This window comes from Anser cygnoides, chromosome 1 (assembly GCF_040182565.1).
Source record: "Anser cygnoides isolate HZ-2024a breed goose chromosome 1, Taihu_goose_T2T_genome, whole genome shotgun sequence".
Lineage (NCBI taxonomy): Eukaryota > Metazoa > Chordata > Aves > Anseriformes > Anatidae > Anser > Anser cygnoides.
The window spans coordinates 123,265,104-123,284,768 of NC_089873.1; the positions used below are offsets into that span (position 1 = coordinate 123,265,104).

The 19,665-nt window shown below is 34.3% G+C and overlaps 1 protein-coding gene across 21 annotated transcripts in view; it reads left to right on the forward strand.

Moving 5' to 3' along the window:
• Nucleotides 1-19,665, forward strand: part of DMD (dystrophin) — a 1,239,454-nt gene that overhangs the window by 570,884 nt on the left and 648,905 nt on the right. For 19 of the 21 annotated variants that reach the window (XM_066990426.1, XM_066990443.1, XM_066990448.1 and 16 more), the window contains 6 exons: nucleotides 5,363-5,542; nucleotides 7,602-7,730; nucleotides 9,538-9,708; nucleotides 15,125-15,247; nucleotides 16,833-16,970; nucleotides 18,880-19,032. In XM_066990426.1, the coding sequence (XP_066846527.1) occupies nucleotides 5,363-5,542; nucleotides 7,602-7,730; nucleotides 9,538-9,708; nucleotides 15,125-15,247; nucleotides 16,833-16,970; nucleotides 18,880-19,032 (894 nt within the window). Of the gene's footprint in view, nucleotides 1-5,362; nucleotides 5,543-7,601; nucleotides 7,731-9,511; nucleotides 9,709-15,124; nucleotides 15,248-16,832; nucleotides 16,971-18,879; nucleotides 19,033-19,665 lie in introns of those variants that run through there. The other 2 variants (XM_048081241.2, XM_066990437.1) reach the window with 2 other exon arrangements.

Genomic DNA, 19,665 nt, shown 5'->3' on the forward strand with positions numbered 1-19,665 from the left:
AAAGTTAATTCAGACATGTATAGCTTCACAGCAGGTTAAATAGAAAGATTTGTCTTTGATATCATTTAATTGTTAGATGTGAACCTTAATGCTTCAGAAATAGCATAATTAGAACTTAAAGTCTGATGATTAGCACAGTTACACAGTGGGAAGTCCTTGTTATGTCGCCCTTTTGCTACGACAAGTACAACATATTTTTACCTTATAACAATCAAAAAAAAAAAAGTTAACAAAAGCTAATTAAAATGAGAAATATTAACATGAAAAATGTATCAAGCAGGTGAACTGCTCTACTTACTATTCTTAATGCTACAGTATTATGAATTCTCATGAGGAAATGATACATAAAGGGTTGCAAAAAAAACCACCCTGGTAACAAGCAAATTTTGGCTTCAACTCCAGTGCAAACCCCTAATATAAGACTGACCTTATGTAGTACCTCAGCTCTTCTGCTTCAGTCAGCTGATCACTACAATAAGAATAAACAACTTTGAATGAAAATGGCTGCCTCTTCTTGAACTATGTATTTACTGCATGTATTCATAATTCCTTTATCAGGATTGATTCTCCTTAGGAAGTCCAAGCCAATATTCACATAAATAAGAGCACACTTTTAATTTTGAACAATCCAACAAATAGTGTCAGTGTCAGATCTTATCATTCCAAATATAATATGTGCAGATATTATGTGATATGATTATATTTTTTCCCAAAATAATCTGCTCCCACTAAAGGGCAGGAAATGTTTCATGTTACCTTGGACACATACGAGGAGCGGCTGAGGGAGCTGGGCTTGTTCAGCCTCGAGAAGAGGAGGCTCAGGGGCGACCTCATCGCTCTCTACAGTTACCTGAAAGGAGGCTGTAGCGAGGTGGGGGTTGGTCTGTTCTCCTACGTGCCTGGTGACAGGACGAGGGGGAATGGGCTAAAGTTGCGACAGGGGAGTTTTAGGTTGGATGTTAGGAAGTACTTCTTTACCGAAAGGGTTATTAAGCATTGGAACGGGCTGCCCAGGGAGGTGGTGGAGTCACCATCCCTGGAGGTCTTTAAAAGACGTTTAGATGTAGAGCTTAGCGATATGGTTTAGTGGAGTACTTAGTGTTAGGTCGGAGGTTGGACTCGATGATCTTGAGGTCTCTTCCAACCTAGAGAAATCTGTGAATCTGTGACTTCACAAGTACGCCACTGATACTTCTATGTTGATTTCAATGTAGCATCATAAAAAAAAGTACGTCAATAATTCAGTCCCCAGAAGCAGGTTTGCACAATATCTGATTAATGTCACAGCTTTGGGCTTTGTGCTTCCTGAATAAGTAGGCTGCTGAAGACAGTAACCAATCTAATGAAATGCACCAGGAGATGAATTAGGCCCAGCAGATTGCCATTGTGAGGAAAGTATGCAGAAAAACTAACATGGAAAATGGGGGGGGGGGGGGGGGGGGGGAGAACTCAGCAGCGTGAATGAACTGAAAATTGGATGTGTGCAGCAGTCAGTCTACCTAAGCAGAGAGATCATAATCTTTTTTCCTTACAGAACAAGGAAACAGTTATATTTATTAATGCACTTATTTCTAATCCCTTTTCAGTACCCAAGAGTTTTTAAAAGTGAATGGAAGTCAGGGGAGTTCAAAGATAATTATAGAGGTTAGAAGAACAAAATCATCTGTGAGAACATTGTCTTCAAGTAATAAACACCTGGAAGTAAAAAGGAGTGTCCAAGTGGAGCAGGAAATGACATTAATGAAAAGCAACGATCTTTACATGAAGGGAAATGTGTTATTTGTGCACATCTAGAATTTTTCTAAGGACAGAACAAAAACTTGTTGGCTGAGTTATGTGAAATGAGATGAGCAAAATACCGAAGACTGTGAGTTGTGTCTTTTTACTCAGTAGAGACAAGCTAAATCTTTCCACTTGAATTCTGTTCTGTTATAATAGATACGAAAAATGACATACGAGTAGCAAAATAGTCATTAAATATTCTATATTAAAAATCCATTTATAATTAGAAGACTGAGTTAGTGAACATATTTATCATGGAAGACGTTAATCATTGTGGGGTTTATTTGTCTTTTAATCAGGAGCTGGCCTGATAAGATTAGATTGCCAGGAAACCATATTCTCCAAAAGGAAAAGGCAGGTGGTATTACCAGAAAAAATTCTCTATCGCTCCCTGCTATCAGCAGTATAATTCTTCTAGTACTTTAATGTTATATTTCAGCTAGAGAGTATAATACCAGTGAGTATGAAGTTAGCTTGAAGTACGCAGAATTATATTAGCTAACATATTTAACAACATATTTCCTGTCAGTAAAATCAGTGAAATAAAATGACCTGAAAATTGTACCAACTGATTCATAGTCAGTGGCCAGAATGTAATAAAAAATAAAAGATGTGCTGTGAATAAACAAATAAATGTATATAATCAGCTATTGAGAAGGCCATAATGTCAGTTTCTGATTAATTCTTTAATCCCACCATTTCTTTTAGAGACATTTGAATTATTAACATTACTTTCACGTAATTCACAATATACAGGTTTTGTGGAGGCATATGTAACTTTTCTTCTCTCCTTTGCTGATTTTGAATTTTTAAATCTACGTACCTAAACTACAAAGAATAAAATAAAATAAAAATAAAACATCATCCTTGTTACTTAGCTACAATTCTGGTTTGCCTGAAAAAAAAAATAAAAAAAATAGCAGTTTAATTTGATACACAGCAGTCTTACCGTTATGAACTACTGCTCAGAAACACTCTGAGCTATGGGTCCAATGCTATCTGTTATATCGCAATGAATAAAATGTAAGTAGACTGTCACTGGATGAAGAAAGGTCAAATTTAAAAAATAAAAATGTTATCAAAGAAGATATTATGTATGTTATTTAGAAGATCTGAAAAAAAAATAAATAAATGTTAGTTTACCTGGGATGTAATGCATTATATCCTACAGGGAAGGTCCTACCTGATAATGCACTGTGGAATTCCTCCTGTCTTTACAACCCTGCTAGTTTTTCAACTGAATTCAGTGGGTCCAGGATTTCATATGTAAGAACTCTGAATAATTGAGATTTGAAGTAATCGGAAGATGGCTTTTTCACTTTGATGTTGTGTTGATGGTCTCTGTGTATTTTTTTTAAAAAGGTGGGAAAAGTGTTGTTGCTTACTTATGTCATTGGTTATTTATTACTCTGCTTTCTAATAATACACAGGAGTGCTAATTTTCACATTACCCAGAGGTGCACCTGGTCTTTGGTTTATCTTATTTCTTTACTGTGAAAGGAACAGTGCCTGGGATGATGTCCGTTGGATGAGTTCCATTACCTCAGACCTTTTCCTAAGAGATCACAAAACATACACCCAGCTTTTGGATGGAAGTTTTATTTAACAGACATTTAATTATCTGATCCTTCTGTTTGTATTTCTAGTTAGGCTTAATATTGATGTGTACAGCCCAAGACAGATCTGAATTTTTGTATATGTAAATATAAAGGAAATCACAACTTATAGTAAATGTGCTTCAGATTCTTTTCCAAATGGCAGAGAATTGTTCAGATAAGGTGATAAAACTGATCGGAAATTTCTATCGCGAGTTATAGGTAAATTATTATTATTATTATTATTATTAATCATATTTTTAATCCATTGTGAAACCAATGACATTGTACTGGAAAATGGCAGGTTGTTTTTCCTTCATTCTGACATGAATCTGTTGAAAAAAAATCTCTATTTCAGGTTATATAATTTTGTAGTTTGTGGTTTGTTAATAATCTCAATCATCTCTCAGTTCTGCTATTACAAGTCCTCTGTATTTGAGCAAATTGGTAGAATGTGAGAAATTTCTCATACTTACTTGAAATGCAAGCATAAAATCTTTTCTGTGAAATAAAATTACAAAATTAAATCATTAATTCTGTGAACCATAGGACACAAGAAGTTGTTTTAAACTTAACATATGCCAAGTAAATTGGATATACTATTAAGATGCTATTGTACTTAAGAGAGCAATTTCTATAATGTCTTTATTGCAAGCTGAAAACTTTACTTTCCCCAGCAACACATCATTAACAAAATCATGCTGATGTGTGACTGTGAGGGGTGTGATAGCATTAAGGGGATAAAGTAGTTCTACATTGACAGTTCTACAGTAACACTATTGATCCTAAGATGGAAGAATTGTGGCTGCAGTTTGTTTAGAAGTGGTTCTCCTTTTAGTGTGTTCAAGTTACCAAAGATAAATCAGTATCTCTGGAGACCAGTCATTCTTTCTTTTCTCTCAACTTTGGTTTGTGTTCAGTTTGGACCACTTCATTTCCAGTTGGAGTTTTATAAACAGAAATCACATACGGCTGCACCACTGCGATCAGGTGACTAGGAGCTCAGAGGAATTTTTCTCCAGACACTGGTTATATCTGATACTATATATAAGGACTTTGTCCCTCTCCTTGAGTATTCAAAGAGATTGTCACGCTCTGCAGCATGCCATCAGTGCTTAGTATTAAATTCATGCCTTTTTAGGTGTTGTCTAAATATGATGGTCTTTACTTCTTTTGTTGGACCCTTTGCATGTTGCAACACATATTAAGACATAAATGATGAGTAAATTGTGTGACCTTACATACCAGTTAAATCTGTTGACATAAAGTATGATAACAGTGTAAGGAGGGAGGAGCTATGAAATATATGAGGTCATATGATCTTGTAGCACTGCATGTATATTTTAGTCATTCCAGCTTTGAGGGTCTGTGGATAATATCTTATTTTAATATTTTAGTTCACTTAGTGAAATGCCAGGTAAGTGGAATGAAAGGATGCATTTCTACAGCTAGGAAATGAGAAACCTATTAGCACAGGAGAACATGGTTTCTGCTGAAAAAAGATTGCACTGACAAATATGAAAGGAATATTAAAATATTTCATAAGACTAGTTTCTGCGGAGTTCTGGAAGTCTTGAGATGTTATCATAATGCTTTGTTATTGTCCCATTTATTACGTAAGCTGTTTCATAGCTATGTCATTTTATTAAATGCAAACGAATATCTCAAGATAAATATTGTAAAATATAGATTCTTTTTTTAAAAAAATAAGTATTAAAACTGTATTTTGAAAAATGGAATGAGAGCTAAGTCACAATTTTTAAAATGAAGCTATTACCAAAAATTATTATGATAATATGAAGAACACTTACAATTTTATCAGAGTTAAAGCAATTTACTTTTTACTTACTCTTCACAGAACGCTTTCCCTAGTTATAGGAAGCAAAAGAGTGTTTTCTAGTATGAGCTTACAGGCTGTCTGATCTTCTTGGTGTGGAGAATTTTTAATTTTCTGATTTTTTATTGTTTTATTCTGCTTACTGTAGGCAACGCGAAAGGAGATTGAGAAACGCCAAGGCAATCTTAAGAGCATTGGTGATTTAGGAGAAAATTTGAAGACAGTGCTGAAAGGAAAAGAAAGTCTAGTGGAAGATAAACTCAGTCTCCTGAACAGTAATTGGATAGCAGTAACTTCACGTACTGAGGAATGGTTCAACCTGTTACTGGTAAGAAAAATGTGCTTGTGCCCACGTGGGTAATATTGGTGCTTGGTTGTAAGTGATCATCCTCATACGATTGCTTTTTCTGGTGCCATAGAGTATGCTTATCTAATATACTGATACAAAGACAATCAGGTTGTTTTTTTTAGTATGTTGCGTATAGTTAAGATCAGACTGTTTACAGAGAGAGCGAGTTCTGTGAAGTCTTGTTTGTTAGCACTTCCCATTCTTGTCTTCCTGAGTGGTTCCTGGACTGTATTTTTTTTTTCTCTCCCGATGAATAAAATACGTTTTTTTTGTTTGTTTGTTTGTTTTTACCAAGGACCTAGACTCCTTGAATATGAATAGAATAAAAGAAGTAATCAAATCAGTTAAAATAAGTCTTGGTATTGATACCAACAACTATGGCTGTGTTTGGCTACATTAGCATTTCTGTTTGCAGCAATATTACAATTTGGAAGTAAGTCTCCACTTGCATGTTGTTTTGGTCCACAGAGTAGGTGTGGTGTGGTTGAACTAGATTAATTTCAGAGGCAAGTGAATTAGAAGCCCTGCTCAATATATACCTAAGGTGCTCAAAACCAATGATTTAGTCCTTCAGAACTCCATGAGCCTCCTTTGGGCATTTTTTTGGTGCATATTTTGGTGGGGATATGTTAAGGGGACCAGATTAAGCCTTGTCCAAACTAAATCCCTAAACCACATTTAATACAGGCTCAGGAGCCCCAGCAGCTTAGAACTACTGGTAGTCATAAAACTGAATCCTTCCTTTAAAGTGATTCTGTCATGAACAGATGATAGCTTGAACCCTTACACAAGGAAGGTTGTTAACTATACAGGTGGCAGAATGCTTTGGAAAATTTATGCTGTTCCTATTCCTGACAGAATGAGAATGCAGTTTCAACCCAGAGAAACTGAAGGGGTTACAGGAATACAGTAGCCTTTATCAAGACTTGGCTTTTCAGAGTTTGATGTCTTAGAACTTCACTAGAGACCAAGTGGCTCTGAAAATGCTTCTGTGATGGATATGTAGCATCACTACAGGGCTTCTTTGTCTGTAGGCAGCATGTAAGTGCAAGCATCTGCTGATGTCTGCTCTATCTGGAAGACTTAAGCATTTGAGTCAGTATGATGTAGGAGCTCAGCTTCAATGTAGAACTGATTATAAGAAACATATAATGGAGTTTATAGACTGGTATAGATATGTATCACTTTCGCTCTTTCTCTGCTTTGAATTCTTTTGTTAATATTTACTAGAACCCAGGATTAAAAAAAAAAAGGTATAAGAGAGGGAGTTAGTCTTTTACTGATGTTAGAACAGTGTAAAATACATGTATGTACATATGATGGCCAAATGACAGTGATAGCAAAATCTTTGATCTTGGGTATGTGGTAAACATGTACTGCACAGGGATATAGTTCATCTGTAATTTTGAGTTGGATATGCATAGAACTCATTCTAGTGTTCTCACCAAAAAAGACAAAAGGTTTTCAAGCCTAAATATATATATATATATATATATATATATATCAGAATATAAACTACAATAGCTTTTTAAAAAGTAGAGTTGGAAAGCAGTGAAGTTCATTGAAATGTAAATAAAATTTTTATACACAAAGTAAACTTTCTTGATTGTGATTTTGCAAGTGCATCTTTGTTTCAAACTTAGTTTCAATTGACTTCAGTGGCTCTCAGGAAAGAGTTCTGTACCTGTTTTGGGGGAAATTTCTTTTAACCTTCAGTAGGCCTGGCTATAAGCTTTCTGTTCCTCTCAGCAGTCGCACCGAGCTGCAGATGCCTGTTTCTTGCTGTGACTGTATCACCATCCTGCCTGTCTCTTTGGAAGCTTCTGTCTCTCCTAGAATGTCTTTTCAAGGAAATAATACATATAAAGTGAGAGCAAACACATAAAATAGATTCTGTCCTTCACAAAACAAGCAGCTATTATATAAAATAATCGTAGTTTCATAATATATGCATGTTTGCCACAGTTGGCATACTTATGGCTATTATTTCAGTTCTGATGACTTTTTTGTATGCAGTATTTACCTTTTTCACATACAGGAATATCAAAAGCTCATGGAGGCTTTTGATCAGAAAGTAGCTAATGTCACGACTTGGATGTATCGTGCTGAAATACTGTTGGATGAATCTGATAAGCAAAAGCCCCAGCAAAAAGAGGAAATTCTTAAGGTAAAAAAATGCGATTTTCTGGAAAGCATTAATTTTATTCTAAAAAGAAATACGTCAGAACTAGCATATTTTGAAAGGTATCACAAATTGATTAACATTCTTTTCTCTGTGATAAAGCTGCCCTGTGGCAGCATGTAGATAACTTAATAAACTTGCACTGCATATCAAAAGTTAAATCCCTGCAGAAATGAAATCGGATGTTATTATGTCTTGAGGACTTCATGGTGTGTAGAACAGCATCTTATTAAACCTATGTTTGCTGGAAGATAATTCTTCTGCAGAACTGGTTAAACACAAGCCGTTTTTCTGTGTTTTCATATTTAGTTTCTTTATGTTTTTTTTCTGTGATTCTTTTCTCATATCTATGGTATCTGCATTTGATATCTCTGTCATATGACTGTTATGATCCTCTAAACGCTGCTTGCATTGATGCCCACCAACAACACAAACAATATTATCATATGGTGAACAAACTGTGTAACAATGGGTTAGTGTATTGATCAGGAGATTTTATTTGGCCAGTTGCATCATTTAAACAACTGATGAAAAATTGACTTGTAAGGTAATTGTGACTGTTAAAGTATCTTATTTAAAACAACTTCTTTGTTAAACAGCTTCAAGTTGTGACCTATATGGATTTTTTTTTGCTTCCAAAATCAGTGTGAAATTTTACCTTCTCTTGAACTCCATGGTCATTACATATTACCTGAGAAACAGTTTGCAAATCAAAATCAGAATTGTATTGCTGACACTAACATAATGATACCATTTACTAAAGAAAATCTTTACAAATTCCAAGGCAGTCATAGTTTCCAACTAGCACTTACGCAGAGCATAAATCAATGGCTCATTGATCTCAGAAGGATTACAGGACAGACGTTATTAGCAGGTTGAACAATTTTGCCACCTCAAGGTACAAAGCACAATTATCTTTGCCATCAATGCAGTTATATACTTGTATTGCACAAAGGCATTTCACAGGGAAACTCTCAGTGAAACTATCTACTCTAGCTATCTCTTTATGGCTGCCCATACTGATCAACTGTTAAAATTATTATTGCAGAAGAAGTATTGTGGTTTTTTTTCTTTTTTCTTTTTTCTTTTTTCTTTTTTCTTTTTTCTTTTTTCAATTTGTGATAGGTTTATAGAAAAAAAAAAATCACACTGGTGTTTATCTTGTCATTTTTCCCTACCTCCACTATGAGTATGAACAGTAATGAAAGCAAAAACTATTACATTGAGTTCTATACTGTGTGAATTACAATCATAGAATCACAGAATGGTTTCGGTTGGAAGGGACCTTAAAGATCACCTGGTTCCAACCCCCCCTGCCATGGGCAGGGACACGTCCCACCAGACCAGGTTGCCCAAAGCCCCATCCAACCTGACCTGGAAGACTTTCAGGGATGGGACATCCACAGCTTCTCTGCACAACCTGTTCCAGTGTCTTAACACAATTAGCAGCTCTTCTTACCTTTAGGGACATAAAATAATTGAGTGTACCCTCAGATATGCTGAGGATTGTATTATGGCAGATAAGAACCTGTCTAGAAATAATGTTCACCATTATTTTCCATTAGAAGATCTTAAAACAGATATGTAGATACATTCCTGCTATAAATTTGAAGGGATCTATGTGAGAATGTTATCTAATGTATTTATACTGTATTTGCACGCTCATGCATAATTATCTGAATTTGCTTTGTGGTTTTGCTCCCTATTCCTTTGCACACTCTCTCTCTCTCTCTTTCTCTCTCTTTGCATTTATTACTAACTTCAAGCCCTGTCTCTTGCTCACGGACTGTAGCGCTTAAAGGCTGAGCTGAATGATATGCATCCAAAGGTGGACTCTGTGCGTGACCAGGCAGTAGACTTGATGACAAACCGTGGAGATCACTGCAGGAAAGTAATAGAGCCTAAACTATCAGAGCTCAACCAGCGATTTGCGGCTATATCACAAAGAATTAAGAGTGGAAAGGTAGGAAGACTTGCTTCAATATGGAGATGCATACAAAATGGTATCTATATAAGGTGTGCAGCTAAGACTACTTAGTGGGCTGCAGTTTCTCCAAAAGCTAAGCTTTTAAAGGAAAAAATGAAAATCCTAGGAATAGACATATTTTTTTTAAATGTCAAAGGTGGGTTTTTTGTTTGTTTGTTTGCTTGTTTGTGTTTGTTTGTGTTGTATTGAGGGACTTTTTCCATTATTACACAATCAGAACTGTTCACTGATTTTATATAAACATGTAACAATGGTTACCTCACTAACTTACAAAAATGAGTATCATCTAGGAATTAATAAGATTCTTAATCTTTTCAAAGTCGTATGGGTAGCCTGTTTTGATATACATTCATTTTGGGCAGCTAATTTTCATTAAATGCACACTTTTTTTTTTTCTGTGAGGCTGTGACTCAACAAGATTAGAGATATATATATATTTATATATATATGTGGATGTATGCATATGCAAACATCAACTATACTTCAGCCAGGCACCTCTACAATTTGTTTGAGTACTTTACTGAACCTGAATTCAGTAAGGATTAGGGCATTTTTAGCCAAGTTGTTATTCTGATACGGAATGAGGGAGGACATAAACTACCTCCTTTCTCCATTGTTTACGTTACCTTTATTGCAGAGGGCTGTTTGGCAGATTAAAGCGGGCAGGTTGATACATAGAATAGTGGGAGTGCATGGATCCTCATCTTAAGTATTTGCTTGGCTAGTGTAATAGAACTGGAAATCAATGCACCAAAAGATCAGTGGCAGAGCAGGAAATAAGCCTTAAAAAAGCATAAGCAAGGGGACATAGTTTTCATCTACTGCTTTGGGCTTGCATAGGGCTCAATGTCATGTGTAACCAGCACATTCTTTGTGCATGTTTGAGTTGATTTAGGTTTCCTTTGTGGAACAGAAAAGAGTATGTTCTATGAAAAAGCTTAATGAAAGAAATTATTAAGTAATATGAGTTATGTCAATGTTTGCTTGAAAACTTTAAAGTCAAGGGTACAGTTTGGGTTTTCTGTTCTTCAAAATGTTACTGAATTGTACACTAGCAAACTGTTAAATTGAGTAGCAGCATGTAGCTAACAACATTACATTAACAAGTCATTGATCTTAAATGCAAGGATTGCACAAAGGACGATGTGTGAATACATCAGACCACTTTTTATATTCTCTCAGTTTGAGAAGTAGTATATGCCTTACTTTGATATTAGATACTGTTTTCTCAAAAAATATTCATCATTCATGAAGATCAAGTTTTCTCTCATAACACATACAGAAAAATAAACAGCTGGATTGTTTAAATCTGAGATACTTTTGGCTGAGAGGTGAAAAGATTCTTTGTTTCATAATACGAGCAAGTTCTAACAATTGTCTGACAGTATTATTTCATCTTTGCTAGCTAATTTTAACTGGCTTATTTCTAAACATTTTGCTATTCAGGGTAGCGAGTAGCTTCTTTGATTGAGAACAGAGTTATTGCCAGTGCTTGTTTTGACCAATCCAGTGTTTATTAGATTTTACTGAATGGCAATAAACAACCCATCTTTTTCAAAAGGCACACTACCTTTTCTTCATTGTTTTAACATTCTAAGATTCATAGAATCTAATCTATGTGGATTCTACCCTCCACATAGATTATTGTGAGGGATAGGCACCGGCCAGCACCTGAGCACCCACATAGCAGCTTGCTCAGTCCTCACTCCCTCAGCAGGACAGGATAAGAATAGGAAAACTGAAAGAAAGGAAGAAATAAAACTTACAGGATACAATTTAATAGATTAAGAAAAGAGGGGAAAAGAGCATGTGACACAAAGATGATCACTCACCTCCCCCAGACAGACTGACACAGCCAGTCTCTGATCAGTGGCTGCCTTGGAGGTTGTACCCCACTTCTTCTTTGTCTCCCTTGTGATCTGTTTTGGTTTGGTTTGGTTTGGTTTGTTTTTTTTTTGCTGAGCATGACATTATATGATATGGAGTATCCCTTTGGCCAAATCAAGTCAGCTGTCCCAGCTGTCCACCCTCCCAGCTTCTTTTCCAATCCTCAGCCTCCTCATCTGAGAGTGGGAACAGAAAAATGCTGTGCAAGCCCTGTTTAGCAATAGCCAAAACACGAGTGTGTTAATCAAAAGTGGGCTAGCCACAAATCCAAAACACAGCATCGTATGGGCTGCTATGACAGAAGTTAACTCCTTCCCAGACAGACACAGTACAATTGCATTTGAAAATGTACTATATATAATTGCTTCTGTAATTTTAACTTGTTTATGTAGTACAAATGTTCACTGAATTCTCCATGGGGAAAGTAATACTTAGTAGTACTCTTGTATTAGTAAAGCAATGCTAATTGCTTGACTAATTGACAACTACTTTTAGTCGTCATCTTTATTTGAATGTCTGAAATCACTCTTAATGTTATTACATAGAAATGCCTAGATTTTTATAACTTTTTCTTTGTCCACATTGGGAGAAAACAATGTCTGGAAGTCGGTGAATCATTAACACTTCAATAAAGTGACCTTTGTTAAGGTAAAAACTGTCACTGATTACCTGGGCCTTACACGTCTCTTGCTCCTGTTATCTGCAGAGAACTTTCCTTCAAGAAGGCCTGTCATTTTGGTTCAGGAATTAGTGAAGTCCCCCAAACTTTAAAGGATTCCCAGACTGTGTTGTGGTACCTTTTTCCTGTGAAGCCTTGGAAGTTGATAATTTATTTTATTTTTTCCCGTCAGCCATCAGTAGTATTTCAGCAGTTCCAGTGTCTTTCTCATTTGCCTAGTACAGAAGTAAAAACTGTAGACAGAGGAGGACATCTTGGCACAAACTCTGTTGTGAAACATTTCTATTGTGAACATCTGCTATCTGCAGTATGGATTTCCTTCTGGCTTTTGCAGTGTTCTTCCATAATTCTGTAAGCATCTAGGGTTGATGTGTCCTTTGATAAGGTGATGTGAAACTATTGCTTGTTTTAGGGAATGGTGGGACTGCCTGTAGATGATTTATCATTGATTAACTGTTTGCATTGTACACTCTAGGCTCACTAAAAGAAGGGGAAAAAGATGCGTGTCCAGAAAAAGTATCTTTAGAATGTAGCCTACAAATGTCTTCAACGTGTCGACCTTCTCACTCAGTAGTTATGATTGTATAGGCAAAATGAGCTGGAATGACAGCATCTCCCTAAGCTTTATACTCTGCTTAGTAAAATGAAAGTAGTCGCTACAGCATATCATTTTAACTGTAGATTAGAATGTAGGGGACATTCTCCAGGGCCTTGGAGAATGGACAGCTAGGGTATGATTGACAAAGATTATTTATAGTATTAGGTATTGCAAAAGATAGAGATGCAAAGGCTTGTTTGTATTCTTGGCTATGCTACTGTCTTGCTGTATTCATTTGTACAAAGGACTGAATTGCTGGTTTGCCCACTAGCGATGGCCTTGTGGCTTGGTTTGTCCACCTGTATGGAAGTAGGGTCCTACTTCCCTTAGTCACAATTTCAGCTTTATGGGATGAAAAATTAGTAGTGGTGATATTACACTTTTGTTTGTTTGTTTGTTTGTTGTTTATTCATACTTAGGTAAAATTATTCACTCTGCAATGACATTGAAAAAAATCAATTAAAGAGGGTAGCAAGCTCGTAATCTATTTTCAGTCAAATACTGAAAATGTTTTCAAATACTAACAATTATCAGTATAATAGTGAAGTAAATAAGAAATGGCGTGTAAAGTCAATAAACTGTAGTGCATAATTGCTGTGTCCTGAATTAATAAAATGAAGAGATAAGTAGATCATTGTGTACTGAGATTTAACATTTTTAAGTGTTTTTTTTTTTTAATTTAATTAAATTACTGGAATTTCAATTAGCCTTTTTCCTCCCATTATCATTTTGTTTTGTTTTGTTTTTAGCATCTCTCAGAGATTAGTAATTTTATATTCTAGTTTTATTAGTTGATTTCTCTTTTATTGAGATTTAAGTACTTTTGAAGACATCCTTCAGAGCATTTGAGAAGAAATTACTGAGTAGTTTGCTATTATTTCTACCTCAGTTGAAGTAGTTGCTGAGTATAGTTCTGAGCTTCTTGATGAAAATTTGTGAGCACAGTATGATTATATTTATGACAAATATCATACATTATTATATTTCCGTTAATGTGTATAAGTGTGCAAAATCTTTGTCATTAAAATGATCAATAAGATTCAATTAAGGTATTTTTGCCCTAAGACTTCCACCTTATCTGTAAAACAACTGAAAATATTTTACAGATCTTCTGACTCTAGATGATGTCTAGTCTCTCTTGTTTTACTGAATAATTTTGATTGTTATCATCTTGATTACAAACTTATGCTCTGTAGTAAATGCCAATAGTACTAGTGGGAGTAGTAAAAGAAAAGTGATTAAAAGTAGACAGTTGTACATCTGAGAGTTCCTAGATCATAAAGCATTACTTACTTTTTAAATCTAAATTTTGTGCCAGAATCTTCAATAAATTATTTCTTGTTCTTGCATTTAAATTGTTGAAAGAAGAAAGATTTTTTCTGTTGATCCTTTGCAATGCACCTAATAAATATGTTGCATATTATACATGAAACTATCCACAGGCACTCAGGTAGCAGGTAGATAAAGGATGGTGTATAAGTGGATCATTTTTAGAGTTTAAAACTGAATGCTAAAGTAAACCACCCTAATTTATATTGTGATTCATTTTGGAGGAATTGTGTCTATTTTATTTGGTTGAGATTTTTTTTTTACCTCAATTTTTGTTGAGGCTTTTTTAAAACAAGTGCTTTTAGTGAAGGTTTTGTTTTCTTGTTTCTTTGTTTAGGAAGTCACATAGCATAATCTTATGCAAAGATTAGCTGTCTTTTGTTTTGAGATGGATGCTGTATAATTAACCTGGCGTTTTTGCTATTCTTTTTGACAGAACAATGATTTTAAAACACTGAAACAAATTATCATGAAATTGTTCTCAATTGGCAGTAGGAGGTGGTTATTCATCTGAATGGATTGCTTGTTGCTGTATAATTTCTGACAAATCAGATTTAGCCTAGTGTCAACATTTAATTTTTTAAGACAAATTTTTGTGTTACACTGCTTATCTGAACCTAATCTTACACACAGATGTGAGAATATCAAATTTTAAAAAAATATTCACTCACCACAGAATTCTTGTATTTTCTTATATGAAAAATCTAGACTATCATTGAACACTGATCTTTATTTATGTGGGTAGTTTGAGTTGTATGGTATAGATGATTTTCCACAAGATTAAAAAATTACCGTTGCTGTAGTTGTATGGGGTGGAACAGATGTCTCTTCTGCTTTATGTTTCTAACAAAGCTATTAAATATGCAATTTAAATAATCTCTGTATTTTTCCCATTTTAGCCCTTCATTCCTTTGAAGGAATTGGAGCAATTTGACTTCGATATACAAAAATTGCTTGAACCACTGGAGGTTGAAATTCAGCAGGGGGTGAATTTGAAAGAGGAGGACTTCAATAAAGATATGGTAATTTGGTTGAAATGGAAGTCTGAGTGAAGTAGGCAGGGAGATGAAAAAGACATGGGTGAAAATGAGAAACTTCCATATTTATATTAAGATCTTGTGATATGACTTGGACAAAATTTTATTGTGTTAATATTATAAATTCAAAGATTCCGAGTTAGTTTATTAGTTACAAGTTTTATTGATAAGTTTACAGTTGAATTTATAAGGAAAACATTTTCCAAATGTTTTTTGAAAACACTAAGCACAGCAGAAATGTTACCTGCAATGCCCTGTACAGGACAGTCTTACAGATCAGGGAATGAATATCAAAATCTCCGTAGCAGTATACAGACCAATCAAACTCAGAATGCTTTATCTAATTGGGCAATATAGTAAAAGAAGTAATTCAATGAAGACAAAGGCTAGGTAATGGTCACTGAAAGAAATGGAACATGTGCAGATTAGTTCTTAGCAGATCTGATCATACCATCTATTGTGAATAATATTTGTGTATGTTGCAAGTTTTATTACTTATGATTGCTAGTTGTGAGTAGTAACACCATGTGTGAATATTCCAAAAAAAAAATCACACAAAAAAAAAGATGAGTAAAATGCTGTTGTGCTTTGCTACTGTTGCCACTGTCATGTGTTCTCTCCAGAGTGATTTTCAGAGGAATGACATTTCTTGCATGGCCATTGACAGAAATTCTTCTTTAGGATGAATCATCACTTTATGGATCCTCAGCAAGAACAAATGTGAATTTATTTACAAGCAATATAAAAAATCAGTATTATTTTTCCGTTAAGGGAATTCTTCAAAGATAGTTATTTCATATCAATGCTGAAAGGAAATCTTTCTATATAAAAATTTTTATATATTATATATAAATACATATTTTTACATATAAAGATTTTTATATATTTTGTATACATTACCTTATATATATTTTTTTTTTTCAGGAAAAACATAAGAAGTTTGAGGTAGTATTCACTGTAGAGATAAATTCTAAGTGAATGGTAGGGTAATGTTCCACTGCTTCAGCATATTTTGTTCTGTTTCTTTACAAGGAATGTTTAGTATAGTTCAAGAGATAACTGTCTCCAAATCTGTGGTATAGACTCAGTTTCTGTGTAAAAAATGCATAGTGCGTATTCAATGACAGAATAGGTGTTTTGAATTGTGATGATGCTATTGTATGAAATGCTTAGGAATCACATGGTCCTCTAGCATACTGGTAATTTCAGTGACTACTGTCAATTATGTAGAGTATTTTACATGTATCTATTCTTTCTGCTTTAAAGTCAAAAATACTTAAACTCTTTGGTTTGAATGTTTTCATCATGTTATCCTAGATGCTCTGTAAGATCTAATGTCAAACGTGTAGGTGTTCAAATGCTGCTTACTTGTACCTCTCAAGTGCATACATGTATAGAAAATAAGTAAAAGTTATTGGACCTTCAGTGTAGAACTACAAGTATCTTTTAGATGTTTACTTTATCAGAGGAAGTGCATGTTTATATGTCCAGATCTCCTAGTACTTATGTAATAGTTAGATTAAATGCCCATTTTACCTGTTTTTTGTTGTTATTTGTTTTTTTAAATCAGAGTGAAGACGATGAGAGCACAGTGAAAGAATTGCTGCAAAGGGGTGACACACTTCAAAAAAGAATCACAGATGAGAGAAAACGGGAGGAAATAAAGATAAAACAACAGCTGTTGCAGACTAAACATAATGCTCTCAAGGTATAAGAGCTACAATTATAAGCATATGCAACTAAAACTGTTTTTTGTTTCATTTCAACAATGCTCTGTTAAGTTAAATGGATCCTCATTACTATTTAGAGATAAGTCATTTGAAATTATTCAGCTATAAACATATATTTGCCTCTACACTTCTCTTGATGCCTTGGAAAGACATTTTAAATATCTAGTTTAACAAGTGCTGTTTTGTCTTTAGTGTTACAACCTGGGATTGCCAGTTGGACTGCAATGATAATCCTTTTTTTTTTTTTTTTTAACATTATGCATGTTTTGTGTTTCTGCAACAGCAGTCAAGACCTTAGCTACAATCAGACCTCATGAACTTAGATTTTCAGTTTTAGAACATACTTGTTGCAACGAATAAGTTGTTTTAATTCATTAGGGGGAAAAAAAATTTATGTTGTCCTCTTTCAGGTGGAAAAGTAGCTCCAGCCTCTTTAAAATAGTGATAGGGTAGATGGTAATATCAATAGACCTGGCAGCTAAGAGGCTGAAAACCAAAATAATGTATCTAAATTCTGGGTTATTTCAAAGATGGAAGGAGGTATAACCATATGATACTGTACCTAGAAACATCTACAGTTAATCCTATTTGGACAAGCTGGGAGATGTAATTGGGAGTGTCATCCTCCCAGGGAAAAATAAAAGTGAGGAAAGGAAGAATTTCGTAGATGGAAGGTCACCTTTTTCACTTACCTGGAGGCATAGGCTCTGGCTACTGTAGCAGAATTTTACATCTTTCTGGCAGGAATAATTTTTCTTTCTCTTGAAATTTTTCATGTAGTTCTTGTTTCCAGGAGCACGGCATTGTTACACTTATTATCACTTATTTTCAAGCAGCATCTTTTGTTTCCTGTGGATTTCATTTTAATTTTTATGGTTTTGCAGATCTCTGTGAATTCCGTAAAAGAATAGCAGGAATATATATATATATATATATATATCCACATTTAAAAGAAATCTATTAAGTTTGTCTATATATATCTCCACATTTAAAAGAAATCTATTAAGTTTGTCTTGGACTACATAATTTCTTCTAAGGAGAAACAAGAAAACTTTACAGATAGTCTGTTGACCAGATCCCTACTGTCTGTTTTTATGGAATAGAGCAATTGACTTTCTTTTGGGTGGCTCATTTAAGGCATTCAGCTTTGTCAAATAAAATTCAAGAATGGTTGTAGCAAATTATTCCAAGTACTTTTTATCTAAAATATGTAAGTAATTTGTTTCAAGTTACTTCTTAATAAGAAGTTATAGCAGTGAAAATATTTTCTGAATTCTTCATGAGAGAAGCTAAACAGTTAAAGCAAATTCAAGTAGAATATATTTAATAATACAAGAAAACAACATTTGTGAATATCCTGTTAGGAGAAGTTTTCACACTTTTATAAAGCTGAGTCATGAACACAAGACATTTGGTGTGTAAATGGTCTTTACTTTAGAAAAAGGCAACCTGGTATTATATACATTTCTGCATTGAAATGATTTTCTTTTGAATAGCTACAGAATTTGCATGCAGGCTAGAATTTCACAGGAGACCACAAAACAAGAAATCCCACTTATAGCTAGATAACAGGTGGGCTGTGTTTCCATCTGTCCAGTAAGTATTCTGAGAAGTGTATAAGAATATTGATATTTATGTAAGAGTCTTAACTTCTCTAAACATTGGTGACTGTCTCTGGCTTATTCAGCTACCTTTAACAGATAAAAATAATATGTTGAACTGATGAAAATACTCTGTTTTCAAGTACTTACATACTTGATTTAAATATCAACATTTAATTAAAAAATAGTGGCCTAATTTTCATTTTTCCCTTCAGTGTGCACACATGCCAATTCATATTTTATAAGCCTTTAATTGATATTCTAATAATGTCTGCACTGTGAACAGGACTTGAGGTCTCAAAGAAGAAAAAAGGCTTTAGAGATATCTCATCAGTGGTATCAGTACAAGAGACAGGCTGATGACCTAATGACATGGCTGGATGACATTGAGAAAAAGTTAGCCAGTCTACCAGACCACAAAGATGAGCAGAAGCTAAAGGTAATGTTGTTTTGAGATGACAATGAATGGTAGATCTTTTTGAGTGATACTTTCTTAATTTAAAAGATGGAAATACAACAAATATTCCAATAGATGTAGAGAAATATCAGTTCAGTACTTTATTTCTGATTTATTATAAAGCAAACAATAACAATTTGTATTCAAATTAACATTTCTTTGTTGTGCTATATCTTGTATTTGTTTGTTATATGGATTGTTATATAAATTATTTGAAACAGTAAATAAATTTTTTATTGATATGGAGTGTGCAATGTATTAAGAAGCATCAAATGTTTTTTAGTAAAAATTGTAATTGATTTTATGTATCTTTGTTCCAGATGAACAAATGACTTACCGATATATGGATGACCTCTATCTCATGTTAGCACATTCATTTTCATCAGAACATATTCACATATCACTGTCAAACTCTATAGATTTATTTACATGTTGTCAAAGGTTTTCCTAGTTTATTTTGCATCGTCTTTCTTTGCTTCATTCTCTGTTGAGTTTCCCACAAAGTAAAACAGGAGTTAAGTAATATGTTAAGGATTCAAATAACATATTTGTAAACTGTCCGAACACTGTTTGTCCTGAATATGCTGAGCCTTACTGATTAAAAAAAAATAGTAA